The sequence below is a fragment of the Corvus cornix genome, chromosome Z (assembly GCF_000738735.6).
Source record: "Corvus cornix cornix isolate S_Up_H32 chromosome Z, ASM73873v5, whole genome shotgun sequence".
In the NCBI taxonomy this organism is placed as follows: Eukaryota; Metazoa; Chordata; class Aves; order Passeriformes; family Corvidae; genus Corvus; species Corvus cornix.
The window spans coordinates 64142003-64162789 of NC_046357.1; the positions used below are offsets into that span (position 1 = coordinate 64142003).

The window sequence follows — 20787 nt, forward strand, 5'->3', positions numbered from 1 at the left end:
GCATTTTGGCAAAGTAATGCTGCTGCAGGCTGTGTTTTTGACATGTTACAGAGAATTCCATTTTTCACAAGAAATGTGATGGGTGAAGGCAACTTTTAATCCAACAAAACAGGTGATTCCAGAAAGAGTCATCCAGTCATAAATGGGATATCATAAAACGGATAAATAATTTTGTGAAAAAATTGTGAATTCACATAGTCTGTCTTAGCCAGGAACATTTCTGTGTTAAGAAAATACCTGTGTTCCTTTTAGAAACCCTAATGAGTTGTTCAGCCTTTTTACATGTTTTGTACTGTATTACATGTAAATTCTGCTACTTACGTTGCAAGGGTTTTGTGTTCATTGTAGCAGTGACTTTGCCTGCTGTCTGTGAGCTAGAGGCTGTTTGGCCTTTGCCATCCTGTACATGTTAAACTTAGCAGCAGTTATGGAGCATTGTTTTAATACATGATGTTTTAATCTACCTGAATCATGTACGTGAGTTAACTCACAATCAAGTGCTTGACAGCTTCTGGGTAGGATAAGTGATAATGATACTTACTGTCCAGTTTGTCTTGTGCAATAAATGGTAAGTTAGCTGAGACAGCTAAGAGATAGTTAGCCTCTGGCAAAGAAAGTTCTCAGAACAGCTGTAACTACATACTATATAGCTTGGAAAATGTTCATACTTTCAGAAACCTAGGTATAAATACAGGAAAAAAGTCTGTCGGTAGATGAAATTGTGAGGCTCAGCACAGATTATTCTCACCAGCTTTGCTAGAGACCTCCTATGAAAAATTACTAAACTATTCAAGGTTCTACTAGGCTCAAATAGTGCTCCTCTCATTACAGCTCTGACACAAATTTCAGTAGTTTGAAATAAAATATTTTAATAGGACATTACCCCATGGCTAGGCTTCCTCTCCCATAAATCATAAAACATTTTCCTGGAATTGGCCCATTAGATTCTGAGCTGTTTGCGGAGAGTAAACTACCAGGTCTAAGTTTGATGGTGCTGTTCCAGTTTGACCTGTGATAGCTGAGGTGTGGACATGGCACTGCTTCTTAAGCCAAAACCACAGAGTGGTTTTTGCTGTGGGGCTTTGTAGATGTCTATGGATATGGAGACTCTGTTACTGCCAACTTCACAAAGTCACCTGACACTTTCCATGAAGAGAAAGTACAGCCTGCTGAAAGAGATTTTACATCATGGGACACTCCATTGTCCTGGCTGGCAGAAGGCAGAATGGTCTGTGTGTTAGTAATGTCTTCAACTGCTGCAGCAGTTTGCTGCAATGCTTATGAGTCAGAGCCCTATATCTCTTGCCATGCACTCTTTAATGCACAGGTGGAATATAATATATGTGTGAAACTGTTATCACAATCAAAACGTGTTCTGGTGCACCTGATTGATTGGGGTTTTTTTTTGTTTTTTTTTTTTTACTTTTAAAAGGCTTTATCAGTCTGAAAGCCTCTAACTGTCTCAAATGTAGATGTATGTAACCTAATGGTCTTCAATTCTTTTCCTAAAACAGAGAATAATCAGAATTATATTTTAATGAAGAACTGTTAGTGGGGTTATAAACTTGATTTTTTTTAATGCTTTTTGTAACTAAAGGAGCAGAACTTTCGAACAGTGTTAAAATAACCCATTTCTGATGAGAAGATACTCAGAGGAGTTAGAAGCTGGTCACACAGAACTTAACAATGGTTTTCAAATATTTGTGTTATCAACTGTCACAAAACAGAAATTGTTTTCCTCCTTTCACTTCCTCTAGAGTGTATAAAACACATGCAGTTAACCAACCATTCTAAATTTCTGAAAATTTACAACTTACTAAAAAAACCTGGGACTTTTCTGCAAAATTAATGAGGACTTTTTCCACAATAAGGTTTGTATAGAATGACTTGCTTAGAGCAATAACAAAATAGAGCAAAACAACTGTCAGGTTAATCCCTGCAGCAGGGAGTGGGAATCTGGGAAAAAGTTGTCATCACTTGTTATCTACCTAGTTGCAGAGGTGTCATAAAGTGTCTTAAAGTGTACTTGTAGAGTATTAATACTAGACAACGAGGAGAAAGATGCAACTAAATCTTAACATACTGGTATCTGGAAGAAAGTAGATAAGTTTAATAGCTCAGAGTTCATTTGTCCAGGATAAAAGATGAAAGTATCAAGGAAAATAAGCCATCATGTAACTGTGGATTTGTGCTGGAGAGGTATTTGTCTAATAGAGACTTAACTCTAGTGCACTTGCTAATTTCAGTAAATATAAAGGGGTGCATTTAAATGGGTTATCTCTGATTAGAAGCTTTGAAAGGCAATGTGATTCCACTCCATGGAAGCCAATGAGCTAGGTAAGCTTCCACTCCTTAGTTACAAAGAGCCTGATATTAATAATCTGGGTGATGACACTAGGTTGATATGTTGTTATTATTATATTGTCCATAATGCTTATAATTTTGTCAGTTGTTTCCTGTATTATTTATTGGCCCATTGTATTTGCTTCCTATTTATCAGGGCAAATGGATTTTTCTAAGCATGTCAGGGGTACAATCCTCTGCCTCACTATTGCCTCCATGCATTCTAATGTGTGCTAACAGTAACATTAAGGACTATGGCTGTGCACCTTTTGCCCTTGACTGCCATCTGCCTTTTCACCAGGCCCAGTACTGTGATAAAAATTATCAAGCAAAGCAAGCTGTCAGTGTGGTATGCCTGGGTATAAGTGTAGGTTGACATTTAGGTTCATGAGTGTTAGTATGTGTGGTGTACAGATTGGTAAGCAGCACACGTGCATAATTGTATTAAACTTGCTCAGGAGGCTTTAAAAAAATGCAGAGAACCTGCATTCTGCTGCTGCACCTCCAAGACTGGATGCATTAAGAATAATTAACAAGGAAGGAAACAAATTGTGAATGGATAGGTGCAAGCAGACTGAGATAGAAGAGTAATAAGACAGCCATCCCCACAGTGACCAAATAAAGTGACATTTAAAAGTTAACTGGAAACACGTACTGGAGTGCTGTGTAAGAAAATCCCAGGGACAAGGAAAGAAATACAATCACTTTCAAAAAAACATGCTAATATAGCCCTACATGTAGGGGATATAATGACAAAACAATCCCCAAGCTAACAACAGTTTAATTGGAGATGCAGTTGCATAAGCCTGAAACAGGTATGAAACATGTGGAAATCTCTAGCAAAGCATTCGTTATCCTGCACCACTGTAAACAAACCAAGCTACTTTTTTTGTCATTAGAAAATTATTAGGGGCATTATTGATAAATTGGGTTAATTGATAAATTGGAATTTATTATCATAAAGTTTCTTGTTTGTGGAAGAGGTGATAATGGTTCAGGTAACAGGAAAATTGTTTTGAAGTAATGATTAGAGTTCTGTCTCTCTCCTTCTTTCAGCTCTTCTTCCCACATTACTCCCACTATAGTCAGCCATCGCCCTACCTGTCCTCTGTCAGGAGGACTTACAAGAGGCTAAGCTTGCTCCTTCTGCCATGGTGTAGGACAACCAGGAGAAGAAAAGAACTCGGTACTTTTATTGATCCTGTTTGCTCCTGCTTCTGCCTTGCATCCCTCCAACTCTTTCCTCAGAAGCCAAGGTTATGCAAATAGGAAGTAAAACTAACTCTTCAGGTTGTATAGATTGCTGAAACAACTGATTATTGCTGTCTTATTCCAAATAAAGCAGATAATCTGCTAATTTGCTTCCTACTTTGCTTGGGCAAAAAGTTGTTTTTTTCACTTGTGAGAGACTGAACAGGCTGCATTTAGAATCCAGGAATGAGCTACGTTCAGAGCAGTCTAAATAGAGATTGCACAGGCATGTCTGTTTCTGAAGCCACTACACAGAGGGAGGACTTTCCGGAAGAACCCCTGAGAGCAAAGGTGTGGCACAAATCCTTGCACAGGGCAGATCCAAACTGGAAGGTTAACCCTAAAAGCACCAGCAACATGTTAGATTCAGAAACCATCCCAAAAGTTAAATAGAAATTGTCCACTTAGAAGCTGATTGGCTAGTGGGACAGACTCTAGCTGGTCTTGTTGCCTGGGAAGTTTATCTACAAAATCTGTGACTCAGCATAGACTTTTTAAATAAAGGAGTTGGACCATGTGCATGGGTAAGGGCAATAGCAGCCGGCCCAGTTAGCAAAAACTCATGGACTGTTGAAGAATAAGTCAAATACACTGGAGACTGTGGGTTTCACTTGTACATAGTCAGCATCCACAGAGAATAACATTGACAAGATGTGAAAATGTATTACTCTGGCAAATCTAGAGATGAGGCTCCATTATCAGTGTCAGTGATGTATCCATTGCTATTCCTTGCTTCCTGTACATCACCCGTTAAACAGGCAAAATTTTGGCCATTTTGAAGAATGAAGGATCCCCCCCAAAATATTGCTCCTTCTAAATACCCATTCTCTTTCTTATACCTAGTTCCTGTGGGTTCAAGTGGGGATTTTTTTGTTGTTTTGTGGGGCTTTGTCCCTGTTTTTGTTTGTTTGTTTTTTGTAAATCTGCCTTAAAATACACATGAAACCTGATGACTTGCATCTGTGTTCCTAGCTGGTATGCATGGTCTGCCTAGAAGAAAAATGGCTTTTTTCTTACATGAGGGGGAAGCTGAGGAAGCACAAGAGAAGGTAAGAATAAGAGAAAAGTCATAACGGGAATAAGAAACAAATCAAGTTAAAACTAATTTATGGGAAAAAATTCAGGCCAGGGAATGTGAAATGGAGGTTCCTGGCAGTTAGTGGAAAGCCCATTTGACTGAGCCAGTTCTTTTGCCTCCTCATGGCTGCTGCAGGTTTTTCTCATAGCTGGCATGTAATGTCAAAACGAATTCTATGCTTTGTTTCATCTGATAGGTGTACTTGGAACCTCCTGAATAAGCAACCAACACAACCTCGCACAGAAGCAATTATGATTGTAGTTGGTTAGAGGATGATCTTAGGGATAAAAAAGACTCAGTAGAGATCGTAAACAAGTACCATTTTTATCATGCTACCATGGCTCAGGTACACTATTAATTTTTGTTACGGTTAAAGGAGTGTTATACCTATTTAAGAAACAAGTGCCTTAATGCTGCTGCAATTGTGGAGAGGCTGAATTGAGGGTTAAGGCAATCCACCTTCAGAGATCTCAAATTTCAGTCATGATGAAAGTGCTTTTTTCCAGGCATGGCTTATTCAACCAAGGATTACGTTGTTGTGTAATTTTACTCAAGAAACAGCCTGGCTATTAGGAGACACTGGTGAGTAGAAAATTTGTTGTTTAAAGGATTGTGATTGTGATAGTTACCACAAGCCCTGCAACACACCATACAATCAGTTTAGGAATGGAGGTCTGCAGTTATATTGAGGTTTGTATTTGATGGCCAGGCTTTGCCAGAGGCCCTCTGGAAAATCAAAGTGCTGGTTTCAAGAATTGGTAAAGATGTTAGTGCAGATGGTACTTGAAATATCATAGATGGAACCTTTCCTACTGTATTGTTTCTGAAAGTACACGTGTGATCTGGGTTTGTACCTCTTTGGAAATTCTTTTATTTTTAATTCAGATAACAGCAAGTAAATTGCTGCCAAAACATTATGGAACTATGCTGCACATAGCTACCATATTTTCTTGTCCTGAGAAATTCTGCTTGCTTCTTTTTTTTTTTTTTTTTTTTTTTTCGTACCTTGGCTTAAAGAAAGCAGCATTAAATTGTATTGGAAGCTAAATTGAGTAAACTGTACCAATACTGCTGTTCAGATCCCTACCACTGGCTTTCTTAATATGTAGTCCTGGCATACGGAGCCATGTTAACACGTGATGGTAGAATTTCTAGCTAAGCATGCCATGGTGGTGCATTTTCTCCCCCAGTGTTTCCTTACGTCTGCAATGACATTGTTGAGAGCAGTATTCTTGTGCTGCAAATGTACTTTGGCCAAGCACCTAAATTCTTGCAAGTTAGATAATCCCCACTTTGAAAGCATGAGGACAGCATGCAATTTCCCTGAAAGAAAGAATAAATTAGTGGCAGATATATGGACACCACATAGAGGTCAACTCTTTATCCAGTGATCTAGCTGGAAGGAATGTTGAATCTGTGTTGATATAGTGTATTTCCTCTTACGGCTCAATGACTTGCATTAATCACTTGATGGGAGGAAGAGGGATATTGCGAAGGCATTCTGTAAAACAACCACTGTCAACAAGAATTTTGACAGTTGAGTTTAAAGACTTGTAGTTTTAAATTTGGATTCTATTTAGTAAAAATTTTTTAGAAAACAAGTTGTCCAAGAATAGAGTGAAAATAAATAGTGACTTATCTTACCCTTGTAATGATTTGCTGAGTATCTTCACGAAGTGGAAGTGTTTGTAGGAGGATGTACTTCGATTTCAAATACAAGCAGGGCTTTGTAAACATATTCAAGTCACTGTGCACATGGCAGCTTTGTTTGTTCCTAGAACCTACTCTAGATGGGTTATATATTAAAAATCTCACACAACAGTTACATTATTGTGCAATTACTATCTTTAAAGGTTTGTTAAAATACTTTGCAGTTTTCTTTCTAATACCGTAGAAGGTCTGCTATCCATCCAATCATAGATTTTTGCATTACAAAGTTATTTTGGCGCCATCTCCAAAAAGCACATAACAAGTGTGCTGCAGTATTGGGCCTTTCTGGTTTGCCGTGTAGCTGGATGCTGGCTGGGTATCTGTGACTGTTCAGTTCCAAAAGAGCCATTTTGTGGTTGTGGAGTTTGGGTTTTTTTTGTGATATGATTCATAATTCACTGTCTTCAAGATCCACCACCCACAACTACTTTTTGGCCAAATTTAAGACTGGAAAGAGAGGACCCAGTAGTGACTGAGTCACTTCTGTTTTGTGCCAACAAGTTGCTCTCTTGCTGATTAGCCACCTGCTTTTGATCTGGATTATATCCAGACCTGCTCCAGCTGGCCAGAGAATGGGAAAGTCAGCTGTAGTCAAGGATACCTGCAAAGCACTGAGAGCTACAGCAAAGCATCTTTGAAGAGAAGCACAGGGAAAGGCAAATTAAAGGGAGAGCAAGGGGAAAAAAAAGGCAAGGAGCCAATTTCTGATCTCAGCATCACTGATGTCACTAATATGAATTTGGTCCACAGAGTGCTGAGGAAATGAGAGTAGAAACAGGTCAGAGAGAAAGGTGACAGACTAGCACAGGTGACAGGGAGGGAAAAATTAATCATGTCTCAACTGTAGTCTTAGTGGCTACTCTGCTTTAACACTTGTAATGTCTTTTACTCATCCAAGAACATAAAATTAGTAAAATCATTCCAACAGACTTCTTGTCTTTCATAGCAGCTCCAGCCAGGGATTTGTACTGGTGGTGCAGTTATCTGCAGATCCATTTGAAAAGCAATATGCACAGATCTAATGAAGAGGAAAAGGTTTAAATCTCATGTTTCAAGTGAAATCCTATAGTAGCAAACATCCTTATACTTTAGATCTTCCTTCTTGTAATGTTCTACACATTTCCAAGGTTGCTTAATTTTCCGGTGAATACCAACAGGCTTCAACTATGCTTTAGAACATGTTCTTGTAAAAAAGTGCAACAAACACACAAAAAACTACCTTCCTGAAATATTTTCTTTTGAAAATGTTTATGAAACTCCATTGGTGAGTCAAAAAAGATAAAAATAAATGTTAAGTTTGCTGCAAGGATTTATTTAGTTGTTTCACTAGACTATTTGTTCTGAAAGTAGTTTTTCTTCTTCTAAAATAAGAAGCAAAAAGTATGCATGAAGAACCCTTCATCTGCTTTCAAGTATTCTTCAATCTAAAAAAACTGTGTTTAATTAATTATTTTTTTATAGTGAGTCCATTCTAAATTCTTTCTTTTTTTTGAACATTTGCCCCTCGAAAGTTGTTGGGGTGTTTTTTTTGCTTGTTTTGGTTTGTTTTTTTGGATTTTTTTGGTACATTGACCGGCAGTCATAAAACTGAGGCAAATAGCTAATTTCATGTGTCTAGGTACCTACAAGGGTTAATATGATTCAGTATGGTAATGTACATTGCAGTTACTGCCTTTCACTAAAGAGAAATAAGGCTTTGGAATTCTTTGTCCACTTGAATAGCAGTATGATTTTTGGAAGTGCTGTGTTTGAGAAGTCCTGCTGAACTGAGGAAAGGGAAGCATTGTCTCATATTCCTATTTGCAGAGAGTACAGGGGTTTTTTGCTGGATTTTTTTTTTTGTATGTGTGAATTTATTTGAGATTGTCTTTGACTTGAAGCTGACAAACTTTGTCAAGCTTGAAAAATAACCTCTCACAAAAAAGAAAAAAAGCAAAGAAAATTCTACTTCAGTTAGTTACAGTCTTAGACATAACTAAGACAGATACTGCATATTAAAATACAGACATACCCCTGCCCCTAGAAACAGAACTGTCATCTGAGGTCAACAGTTTACATTAATAAGATATTTGAAATTCTCATTTCCAGATATTTCTGTTGCAGTTTGATTTCTTTTGTTGTGTATTACCCCAGCCACCCAAATTTGCAAGTGGAAGCAGTCTTACAGCCTCAGACAACCCCCTGTAGAACTGCTGCTCACACAGGACTGTCCCTGTGTTTCAGCAGCACTGCCTGCAGTATTTAGCACTTGTCATGTTTACAGATTTCCAGCTTGAAGCCTAAACAGAGCAGGTGTGTGATTAGCTAATTAACTCGGCCAGCTGAGCTTTTTAAAAGTTAATTTAAGTGTAGCATATATTACATACAGACCCCAGTTTTTAATACTGCTGGATGAGGTCATTCTCTCCTAATTTGGAAGAGGCTTCAGTAGGGATAGATACGTATTAGGGGGTCAATAGGATTGTACAATTCTCTGCAATGGAAGTCAAATTATGTTATTCAGCAAATATTTATGTTTAAGATTTGAAAATATCTGTAGGTTTTTGCAACTCAGTTCCAAAGTTGAAGAAATTTCAGCATTTGAGATGTCTTGCTGTAGTAAGTTTACAAAATACCTTAATGCTATTATTTTGGAAAAATAAATATAATTGTTCTTTGTTTTTCACTATTGTACTTACATTTCTTGTAGAAATAATTTTTGTTTCCCTTAGCAGCAGCTGGAGCTGAGTTATGCTCCATATCTTCCTGGTAAAATTTGTCTAAATACAACCTTTAGGGACAGAAATTTGCACTAAGCTGCTAGTATAAATTCCAGTATGCTATAAATGCAGCCAGTCCACTTCTTACCATGGCAGCTTCTCTATTGGTCCATTGATAAAGGATCTCCCCACAGTAATCCTCCTTGGAAAAGTGATCTGCTCTTTGTTGTATGCTTACTAGCAAATACGAGTGAAACCCAGGATGTGATTATAAAGGTTTCTTCCTTTCAAGCTTGATTGGCTTTTCTTTATCATGTCTTAACCAAAAGTCTGCTCATTGCAAAGATAGCCTTTTCCATTTGACTGGGAGAAGGAGTCACGAGATGATCATGTGCAGCACACTTCCATGTTTGCCTCCCAGCAGTTCCTCGTCTCCTATCTGGCAGCTGCTGGCTTGGAGGTGAACCCCATGCTGCACTGGGTTGGTCCAAACCAGATTCCACTTCAGCTGTTTCCAAATAAAAAGAATCATCTTTCAAAGTTGAGACTGCTGTAAATTGCCAACATTTGTTAACACAAAGCATAGTTGTGAAGATGTGATTTGATTACATAGGACCATAATTCTCAAATGGTCTGATTTCAGGCAAGTGCTTTGAGAAAGACCCTTCAGCCTCTTATTAACATCCCTTTTATATGCTGCTCATTGAGAAGATCCCCCTGATGCATGAATTGCGGCCAGGAATAATGAGGATATATTAGGAAATCTTAGGAAATGAGATGACACTTTGACATGACTATGGCTAGGGTCTATGACTGACATCATAGTGGTGGGGTTGCTCTAATCTCTGGCAGAATGATTTATCACGCATTACAGAACACATGCAGATAAGTTCCTTGTATCATATATAGTAAAAAGATCCTGAAATCCCTAATAAAAATGTTTCTCTGAATACTGTAGTGCAGAATTATATTAGATAAATGTGAAGTATATGTACTGGAAATGCATCAAAAAACCTGTTTTTCTCTAAGCATAGAAGTGTATTTGACCTCTTAGAAAAAATGGAATTTAGCACCATCTGAACAAATATTTTTCTGCTGGCAATGCCTGCTGTTTCCTAAAAGGATGTTCTAGTTCTTCATAGGATTCTCCTTTCATTTGCTGCTTGTACAGTCTCACAGTTTCTCTAAGAATAAGAGTAAAGAAATTGATACTTCAGACTCATCTTTCTAGCTTATAGAAGTGACAGAGAAGACAACATCCTCTTTCTAAGCAAGAACATTCTGTTTTCTAGCTTACAGACCACAGATAATGCATGGGAAATTGCTTGAGAAAGTTCTCATGATTTTTCTTGGGAAAGTTATGGAAGAGCTGCTTTTTTCTCATTCTTTCTCAAATCAGGGTAATGTAAAAAGCAGTCTCTAGTTTGAATCAAGGCACAGTATTCTTTAAGTTGTCTAGATGCTATACAATCTCATGTAACATGATGTAGGAATTTTTATTGGTCTTGATATCATGTCAATAACAATATTAGCACAAAATAATCAATTTGAAATGTTTTTTATTCTATCCTGCATGTTAAAATTATTTGTTTCTTTGATAGTTTTTCAGCCCAGTCACTTAGTCATTCCTGTAGTTCAGAGATTCCAAGATATGCTGCAAGTACTGAGAATAGTTGGAGGTTAAAAGAAGTGCCAAAATCTGTTTTAATCTTCACCATGGTTTGAAGTAAGAAAAACATCAAGGCATGCTTTAAATGCAAGCTGAAAGTCAAAGATGCATCTGGTATGTAGGAAGTGCTTGTATAGCTTTTTGAACCCTCCAGGAACTGGATTTATATATTAAATATTTATAGCTTAGCTATGAGTGCTTTTGTATTCTGGTTTCTTCACCTTACAACAGGTTGGGTTGCAGGCAAAGTTACTCATTCAGAGTTTTGGTGGTCTGGTCTACTCTGAGTGTCATTGAAGTGGTGGAAAGTGGTGTATTGCTGCTTTTCCATAGTGACTTGCAAGTAGCTCTTTAATGTAAATACCTTCATTGCTTCACAGCTGGTGCAAGTGGTTTGCCCATAACAGGTTCGTATTTTGTCCAGAAACTGTAATTCCATTTTTTTTTTCCCAAAAGAGGGATTTTCACTCCTGTAAAAAAACAGCCTGCAAAAAGCTGGCTATGTGTTGCGCTATATGTTTCTCACAGCTTTTTAGAAAGCTTTTAGAATAAAGATGTTTTTAGAGAAAAATATTTTTCAACTTCCAGGTATAACTACACCTCCAGATATAATCAGAATGTGACTATGCTGGTTTTCCCTAATTTCAGTAATTTCGTATCATTTTTGCTGTAACATTTTCCTAGGCATTTTGACAGAAGGGAAGAACTTAACATTCTTAAATAATAGTTTTTGATCTTCTGTGTCATTTAGCTTTTTCTGATCCATCTGCCATTGCGCAGGAAAAGGAAGTTTTCATAGCTGGGGCACATCTTTTTCTTCCTGCTTTCTGACTGGAAATGTAACCTAGTATGATTACAGCAAAGAATTTGATTTGCACAAGACTTTGGGTATTAATGACATTGAGCACCATCTGAATACAAGTTGCTCAGAAGAAATCCATGAAAAAAAGACAACAAAGTAATTTTATAAGACTGAGACTACCACTCTCACAGTTTCAACTACCAGAAGTATTCCTCTGTGGGTTAGTTTCTTTCCTGACAAATTCATGGGCTTCACTTTAACAAACATAGGTTAAAAAATGAGGATGAAAACTAAGCAAAAATCCCCTAACAGTTCTTAACATCTGACAAGATATTACAAAATGAGCACTTTGTGTCCAAGTAGTACAGTTGTTAGCATCACTACCCTTACAGTAAAGAATTTCTTCCTAATAGCTAACCTAAACATGATCTCTTCCAGTTTAAAATGATTGTTCCTTGTCAATATCTGCCCAGAAAAAAAGTCCCTCTCCCTCGTTATTATAAGCCCCCTTAAGGTACTGGAAGACTACAGTGAAGTCTCCCCAGAGCCTTTTTTTCCAGGATGAACAAGCCCAGGTCTTTCAGCTTGTCTTCACAGGAGAGGTGCTCCATCTCTCTGATAATCTTCATGGCTCTTCTCTGAACCTGCTCCAACAGTCACGTGTCTTTTCTGAGCTCATTCAGCACTCTAGGTGGGATCTCACAAGGGCAGAATGAGGGGCAGAATCCCCTTCCTCGCCCTGCTGGCCACCCGCCTTGTTATGCAGCCCAGGACACGATTGGCTCTCTGGGCCGTGAGCACACACTGCTGGGTCATGTCCAGCTTTTCATCCCCAAGAAACCCCAAGTCTTTCTCCTAAAGGCTGCTCTGCTCCCAATGAGTTCTTCTGCCGGTCTGTACTCGTATCTGGGACTGCCCTGACCCAGGGGCAGCCCTTTGTGCTTGGACTTACTGAACTTCATGAGATTCCCATGGGCCCACTTCTCAAGATTGTCCAGGTCCCTCTGGATAGGTTCCTGTCTTTTCATTGTCTCAGCTTCTTGTCATCTGCAAAACTGCTGAGGGTGCACTTGATGTCACTGTTGATGTCGTTGAGGAAGATACTGAAGAGCATCAGTCCCCAGACAGAGTCCTGAGAAACACCACCCCTCACTGGCCTCCACCTGGACATAGAGCCATTGACCACAAGTCTCTGGCTGTGTCCATCCAGCAGATTCCTTATTCACTTATCCATCAAATCCATGTCTCTCCAATTTGGAGGTAATGATGTCATTTGGGACCATAAAGGCCTTACAGAAGGAGATACGAGACATCTGTCAATCTTCGCTTGTCCCTTCCATTGCTGTCACTGCATCATAGAAGACCACCAGATTGGTCAGGCATTTGCTCTCAGTAAAATTTGCTGGCTGCCTCAAATCACCTCCTTGTCTTTTCTGTCCCTCAGCATATCTACAAGGAAGATTTACTCCATGATCTTCCCAAACATGTAGGTGGGGCTCACTGGTCTATAACTCCACAGATCTTCCTTTCTCCTATTTTTAAAAGTGGGAGTGAGGTTTCCCTTTTTCCAGTCTCTTCACCTGTCTGCCAGGACTTTTCAAATATGATGGAGAGTGACTTGGCAACAAAAGCCACTTTCCTCAGGACCCTGAGGTGCATTTCATCAGATCTCATAGACTTGTGGTTGTTCAGCTTCATCAAGTAATCCCAGACCTGCTCTTTGCTTATAGAGTGCAGGACTTTGCTCCCTCAACACCCACAGATAGGATCAGGAACTTGAGAGAAGTGGGAAGCCTGGCTGTCAGTGAAGACTTAGAGCAAAGAACTTAGTGAGTACCTCAGCCTTCCAGTTAGCACTGGTTCACCCTTCTCACTTACCAGGGTGGATACTCTCTACTTGGCCTTTCTTTTCTGACCTATGTATTTAAAGAATCCCTTCTTGTTATTCACATCTCTTGCCAAGTCTTGTTCCAGCTTTGCCTTGACTTCCGTGATGCCATCCCTACACATCCAAATTATATCCCAGTACTCTCCCCAGACTACCTGTCCCTGCTTCCACTGGCGGTACATTTGTTTCTTACTCCTCAGTTTGTTGAGCAGACACTTGCTTAGCCATGCTGTTTTCCAGCCTGCCTTCCATGATTTCCAACACACTGGGATAAAGATCTCTTGTGCTCTACGAGAGCTCTGATCAGCCCCTCTATTCTTAAGGAAAGTTACCTAGGGGATGACCTCATTCACCATTTTTTCCCAACAGCTGGAATTCTACTCTTGCAAAGTTCAGGGTCTTGATTTTGCTCCTTGCCAGGCCCAAACTCCTTGAGATCACAAACTCAACCAGCCTTGTTACAGCCAAGGCTGCCTCTGATCTTAACTCCTTTGATGTGCTCACCCACCTCATTAGTGATTACCGGGTCCAGTAATGTCTCACCTCTGGTTAGTTTGTCTAATACCTGTACCAGGAAGTTGTCCCCTACACTCTCCAGGAGTCTCCTGGATTGCTTGCTGTATTGATTTCCCAGCAGATGACCAGGTGGTTGAAGTCCTCCATCAGGATGAGAGCTTGTGAGTGTGATGCTTCCCGTATTTGAAGCAAAATGCTTTGTTGACAGGTTCCCCCGGTCAGGCAACCTGTAGCAGACCCCTGCCACCAGGTGTCCTTTGTTGGTCTGCTTCTTGATTTTCACCCACAGGGTCTCAGTCTGTTCGTGGCCGTTTCCCAGAGGAGCTCTTCACAATCTGACCCTTCCTTAACATTGAGCACAGTGCCCCCACCCCTCCTTCCCAGCCTGTCTCCTGAAAAGCTTGTGGCCCTCAACTGCAGTGCTCCAGTCATGTACCTCATCCCACCATGTTTCTGTGATAGCAGTTAGGTCATAGTTTTCTAATTGCACCATGGTTTCCAGCTCCTCTTGCTTGTTACCTGTGCTGCATGAATTGGTGTAGAGGCACTTCAGTGGGGCTATCCACCTCTTCATTTTCTGGGAAGAGCCCTCTTTAGTTCTTTTGGGATGATTTACAGGTATTTCCCTGCTGTTCCCTAAAGTGCTGTTGTTCCTGGTTCCTTGCTGATAAACCAGTAAAGCATCCTCTTTCTCTGCTAAATGTAGTTTAAAGCTTTACTAGTACGTCTTGCCTGCTTGTTCCCCAGAGAAAGTGTCTGAACACTTCAGTACCAAGGTTTGTTTAAGCACAGCACAGAGATGTAGCAGTGTTTATAAAATGTATTCCTAATTCTGCAGAACCCTGAAGGCCAGAGCATGAAAAACCATCTGGAAATAAAAAGAAAGGAATATTGTGCTGAGTCTAATAAGGCCCATTCTTTTTTTGTGAGAAAGCTGTTGAATGCATGACCATGTGCTCAACAACAAATAATGCCTAAATAAGCAAGTAAGGCCAGCTTCTTAATAATTATAATCAAGGTCAACATTTTTAAAAGTGCAAACTACTAATTACAGAAATATGAGGCCTAATCTTACAATCTTTCCCACAGGGAGAGTTTTCTTGGCTACCCTAACAGTGCTCACCAGTGTAAATATTGGAGTCAAAGAATGGTTTGTGTAAGAACAGACCTTAAAGATCCTTCAGTTCCACACTTCTTGTCATGGGCAGGGACATTTTCCACTAGACCAGTTTGCTCAGAGCTCCATCCAACCTGGCCTTGAACACTTCCAGGGACAGGGTATCTACAGCTTCTCTGGGCAACCTGTTCCTGTGCCTCACCACCCTCCCAGGAAAGAATTTCTTCCAAATATCTTATCTAAATCTGCTCTCTTTCAGTTTGAAGCCATACCCCTTGTCCTGTCACTAGAAGCCGTTTTAAGAAGTCCCTCTCCAGCTTTCTTGTAGACCTCCCATATGGACTGGAAGGCTGCTTTAAAGTCTCTCCAGAGCCTTCTCTTCTCCAGGCTAAGTTCAGCTCTCTCAGCATGTCCTCATAGAAGCAGGGTTCCATCCCTCTGATCATCTTTGTGGACTTCCTCTGGACCTGCTTAAACAGGTCCATGCCTTTCTTATGTTGGAGCTCCAGTTATAATGTTTCCATAAGTGATCCATTCATAGATGCAGACAAATAAAAAATGTCTCATTTCACCTTCTTCAGTCATGAGGGAGATACTTGGGTTTAAAAGCAGTTTATTTAGAAGCTCTTGGAGGAGATTCAAATCTGACCAAAACTCAGGTGTTCTGAATTTCGTTGACTGTTTAATTTAAATCACTCCTGCAGAGTCATTTAAATTGAGCTGGCAAAGTGAGTAGATAAGAAAGCAGGCAGACTTTCATCTTGTTTCCATTGTTTATGACAGATTGGGTGGTGCCTGGAGGAAGGTGCTTGCATGTATAAACAAGCTCTAAGGTAATATATTGGCAAGTCTGCATGTGCTGAAAATTGAGCATGCATCATGCTGAAATGATGCTTCCTCAACAGAGAAAAACAGTCTTTGTAGATGCTTGTCTCAGAGATGTTTCACAAGATGTCTAAGGTTTTTGGAAGAAGTGGTATAGATGCCAGACTTGTTAAACTTTCTCTAAAAATTAACCTGTACCCGCTGAAAATGAAATTAAATGTACTTACTCCTAATTTTCTATGCCTAATAGGGAAAATACGTTCGTTAATTTTGGTTAATTGAAATTTGTTAGATAAATTTAGATGAAACTCAGCCAATTTTCCTTCCCTACAAGTTCTTCACCACTTCTGTGATGATGTTTTCCACAGTCCTCAGATTTGCCAGAGATTATTTTTCTTGTAATGCTGAAAAGTGAGAATTTATTCAGGTACTGTTCAACTTTTTCTGTAAACCTTCCTTTCAGAAAGTATATCCAACTTCCTGCATCTCTCTGACCATGGGACATAGTATAACTCTGTGCTATGCCTGGTTTTGTGTGCTGAACAGGTATTTTCTTAATTTTTGCAAACACTCAAATAATTGTAATTTCATTCCAAATTCAATCTCTTTAATTCCAAATTAAATTTCAATCAATCAAATTGTTGTAAACTTTCACTCACAGATTTGAGTAAATATGATATTAACTAGCATGTTCCCTTTCTCTATGATTTTTGGAAAATGAGCCCTGGTTTTGCAGGCTGGCAGTCAGGACAGAATATTTAAGTCACTTAACATGGAAGAGTTTAGGTCCCTAGAAACTAAGTGGAAGCATGGAATGCATGAGGGCAATGAACCTTAGCCACTGAGGCTGGTGGGCATTTGTAGCAGAGTCAGGTACATCAGGTTCCTCAGTGCTGTGTCTGTTTGGTTTGAATATCTCCAGGGACAGAGACTACCACCCTCTCTGGAAAACTTGTTCTTGTATTTGATCACCCTCACAGTATTTTTTTTTTTTCCTTGTGGTTAAATGGAATGTCTTAGTTTGATTTGTGCTTACTGCCTGTTCTTCCTTCACTGGATATTACTGGGAAGAGTCTGACTCCATTTTCTTTATTCTCTTCCATTGAGTGTTTACACACATTTATAAGACCCTCCTGGGACCTCTCTTGTTCAGGTGGAACAGTTCCAGCTCTCTCAGCCTCTCTTTCTGTAAAAGGTGCTCTAGTCCCTTCATTGTATTTGTGGTCTGTCATCAGACTCACTCCAGGATGTTCAGTGTGGCCCAGACCTGGACCCAGCATCTGCATGTGCATCACCAGTGCTGAGCAGAGAGAAAGGATCTCATCACTTGACTTACTGGCAGTGCTCTTCCTAAAGCAACCCAGGATACCACTGGCCTTTTTTGCCTCCAGGGCACACTTCTGACTCATGGTCAACTTGTTGTTGACTCAGACCTCCGGCACATTTTCTGACAAGCTGCTCTTCAGCTGTTCAGCCCCTGTGTGTAGCCCCACTGTGTGGTGGACTCATGTATGTCCAGTTTGTACATAAACCTATTTAAGGGTGTAGGCACCTGAGTTTTCATCCTAAGGTACTCTACTACATATCCATGCCTAGGCTGCAGCTGGCTTGACAGGTCTGAGAACTGCTTTCTGGGTCATGCCTGAGCCAGTTCAGAGGTTCTTTGATAGGTTGTGCTCTGCCTACAGCTCCAAAGGGATCCAATGCTGTGACTGTGTTTTTAGCATGCACCTGAATGTGTACTGTCAATGAATCATCCCAAAAGAGAGCAGCTGTGGCCATTTTAATTCTTAAATACAGCTGGCAGTCCAGCTAACTTTTTTTTTTTTTTTTTTAATGCAGCAGAACTTGCTCAGCAAACAAGGAACCAGGCTTTTTGGTTTTCTCCAATTTCAGTGTCTCTAATGTTTACGGGAACTAGTAAAGCCTTAGTAGCTCTGGGCAATGGGATGGCTCAGGGGCTTAGGCTGCTGTCTGTCTGCTTGCAAAGTGACAGTTGCCATGGTATCTGAGCACCTCTAGAAAGACAGCTTGTTCCTGCAGGCCTACAAACAGCATCCAGCCTAACCGAGCTCTTGAAAGTACTATCATGCCTGGGCTGATCAACAGCGTGTATGCACTGGCCCAAAAAGAAAATGAGTTAATTTGAACTTGGGTTCTCTGGAAGCTGTGATTTTGAACTTCCCGAATGTCTTGGGGCGACTTTATGATGCTGTATCCCCTACCTGTTCAGGGTGGGTGGGGCATGGGGGTCCATGAGGGACCTTAGTGGCCTAAGGAAGGATTACACTCAACAGTCTGATGAATTCATATTAAGTTGGTTAGTCTGTATTTGGGATGCTGCAGGCGGTAATACAGTTCTGGACAGCACTGAACCAAGGCATTTGGAATCCCTGTCACATGGTCCAGCTATTGACGAGGGGATGGTAAGGGGGCCTGAACCTCTCAGTCTCTGGACATAGCTCTTGGGAAGTGTGGGGGAAAGATACCTGTGCTCAGATGATATCTATATGCAACAAACCCTGTGGAAGACCATAGAACAAGGGATTCAACACTTGAGAGAACTGGTGGTGGTAGAGCTTGTCTTCACAGATGACCCAACAATTAGGAGTCCAAACTTGGGAAGATGTACACCAGTGATGTGGCTAAAACTCATACGACTTAGGCCATAAGAATACGCTTCTGCTTTAGCAATGATGAAGCAGGATGAAGGGGATGAGACCATGCCTGCTATGGTGAAGAAGCTCCGAGCATATGCGGGTGCTGTGCATGGCCCAACACATGCAGGAGTCGCAGCTGTGGAAACGCATCTGCAGAAAATGGAAGATAGGATGCAGGATAATCACCAGAAACTCAGGGACAAAGTTAAAGAGGGCCTTCTCCAAATCTCATCAGTATGGACCAGAGGTTCTGTTACCAAACGCAGGTGTCCCCCAGCTAGAGAGAGAAGGTACACCCCAAGAGCTGAACTATGGTTCTTCCTGTGTGACTGTGGGGATAATATGAGGAGGTGGGATGGAAATCCCACTTCTGCCCCGGCAGCATGAGTGCGTGAATTGAAGGAGGGCAAGACTCAGAGAGGAAGTTTCACCAGAAAGGAAGTAGCTCCAATTGCCCGTAGTGGACTGCCAGGTATGATGGAAGAGAAGATGACATCTCCAATCCTGTTGAAGGAATCTCTAAAATGTATGCCTAGGGAAGCAAGGATAACCAGGACTAGCGGGGCCCTGCCTCTAGCCAGGTAGAGGCCAGGGAAAACCATGTTTTTTGGACAGTGTGGATTCGTTGGCCTGGTACATCAGAACCACAAAAATATGATGCCTTGGTCGACACTGGTGCGCAGTGCACCTTGCTCCCATAGGGACACGTGGGGGTAGAATCTGTTTCTATTGCTGGCATGATGGGGGCGATTGCAGGATTTGACCCTGTTGGAAGCTGAGGTGAGCCTGACTGGAAATGAGTGGAAGAAACATCAGATTGTGACTGGCCCAGAGGCCCCGTGTATTCTGGGCATAGACTTCCTCCAAAGCAGATATTTCAAAGACCCGAAGGGACTCAGGTGGGCCTTGGGAACAGCTGCTGTGGAGGCAGAGGGCATTAGGCAATTGAACACCTTGCCTGGGCTGACCAAGAATCCTTCTGCAGTTGGGCTTCTGAAGGGAGAAGAGCAGCGAGTGCCAATTGCCACCTCGACAGTGCACCGCTGGCAGTATTGGACAAATCGAGATGCTGTGATCCCCATCCACAAGATGATCTGCGAGCTGGAGAGCCAAGGGGTGGTCAGCAAGACCCTGTCACCCTTCAACAGCCCCATCTGACCTGTGCGCAAGTCTGACGGGGAATGGAGATTGACTGTGGACTATCGTGCCCTGAATGAAGTGACTCCACCATTGAGCGCTGCCGTGCTGGACATGCTGGAGCTCCAGTATGAGCTGGAGTCCAAAGCAGCGAAGTGGTACGCCACTATTGACATTGCCAATGCATTTTTCTCCATTCCTCTGGCACCAGAGTGCAGGCCTCAGTTTGCCTTCACCTGGAGGGGCGTGCAGTACACCTGGAACCGACTGTCCCAGGGGTGGAAGCACAGTCCCACCATCTGCCATGGACTGATCCAGGCTGCACTGGAAAAGGGTGAGGCTCCAGAACATTTGCAGTACATTGATGACATCATTGTGTGGGGGAACACCACGGAAGAAGTGTTTGAGAAAGGAGAGAAAATATCTAGATTCTCCTGGAAGCTGGTTTTGCTATGAAAAAGAGCGAAGTCAAGGGACCTGCTCGAGAGATCCAGTTCCTGGATTAGAGGTTGCGCTAAGCCTGATGTGATCAACTGCAACTCCGGTGACTTCAAGGGCTGTTGTCCCACTGTCACCCTCACTGAAATTACTATTTCAGTGACAGTGAAATAATTCCCATCAAATACAAATTACTTAGAAGCATCTGGATAGAACTTAACCATACAAGTTAAACCTATTTTTCATAGCTATCATCAGTGAACTGAAGACAGGAAACCAATCTAATCTGTTTTATTAAGCTGTAAGAGTTGGACATGGCCACACCACAGGTAAGTTCCTATAGAGAGCTTCCATTACAAACACAAAATCCTGTCCAGGGAAGCAGGACCAGACTATATTAGAAAAATTAATTTCAAACAATTAACATCTGTTCATTGCAAAAGCAATTTGTCTTGCAGCCACTACATCAAGAGAGAGAGGCATTTGTCTTTGTTTTAAAAATGTAACGTAACAGTGAAAAGCAAGAAGACTGCCAAAGACCAGACTGAAAGGACTTGTGGGTTTGCCAGATAGGTCAGAGTTGGGATTGTTTGCCAGTTACTGACCTGAAACATCTCTACTAGGTCGGACTGGGATGAAGGTCATTTTCACCAT

At 41.0% G+C, this 20787-nt stretch overlaps 1 protein-coding gene across 1 annotated transcript in view; it reads left to right on the forward strand.

Annotated features, from left to right (window-relative positions):
- Nucleotides 1–20787, forward strand: part of LOC120411540 — a 42768-nt gene that overhangs the window by 8687 nt on the left and 13294 nt on the right. Inside the window, exons 3-5 of the mRNA XM_039567585.1 lie at nt 3400–3529; nt 4567–4643; nt 5179–5254. Coding sequence (XP_039423519.1) covers nt 3400–3529; nt 4567–4643; nt 5179–5254 — 283 coding nt within the window. The remainder of the gene's footprint in view (nt 1–3399; nt 3530–4566; nt 4644–5178; nt 5255–20787) is intronic.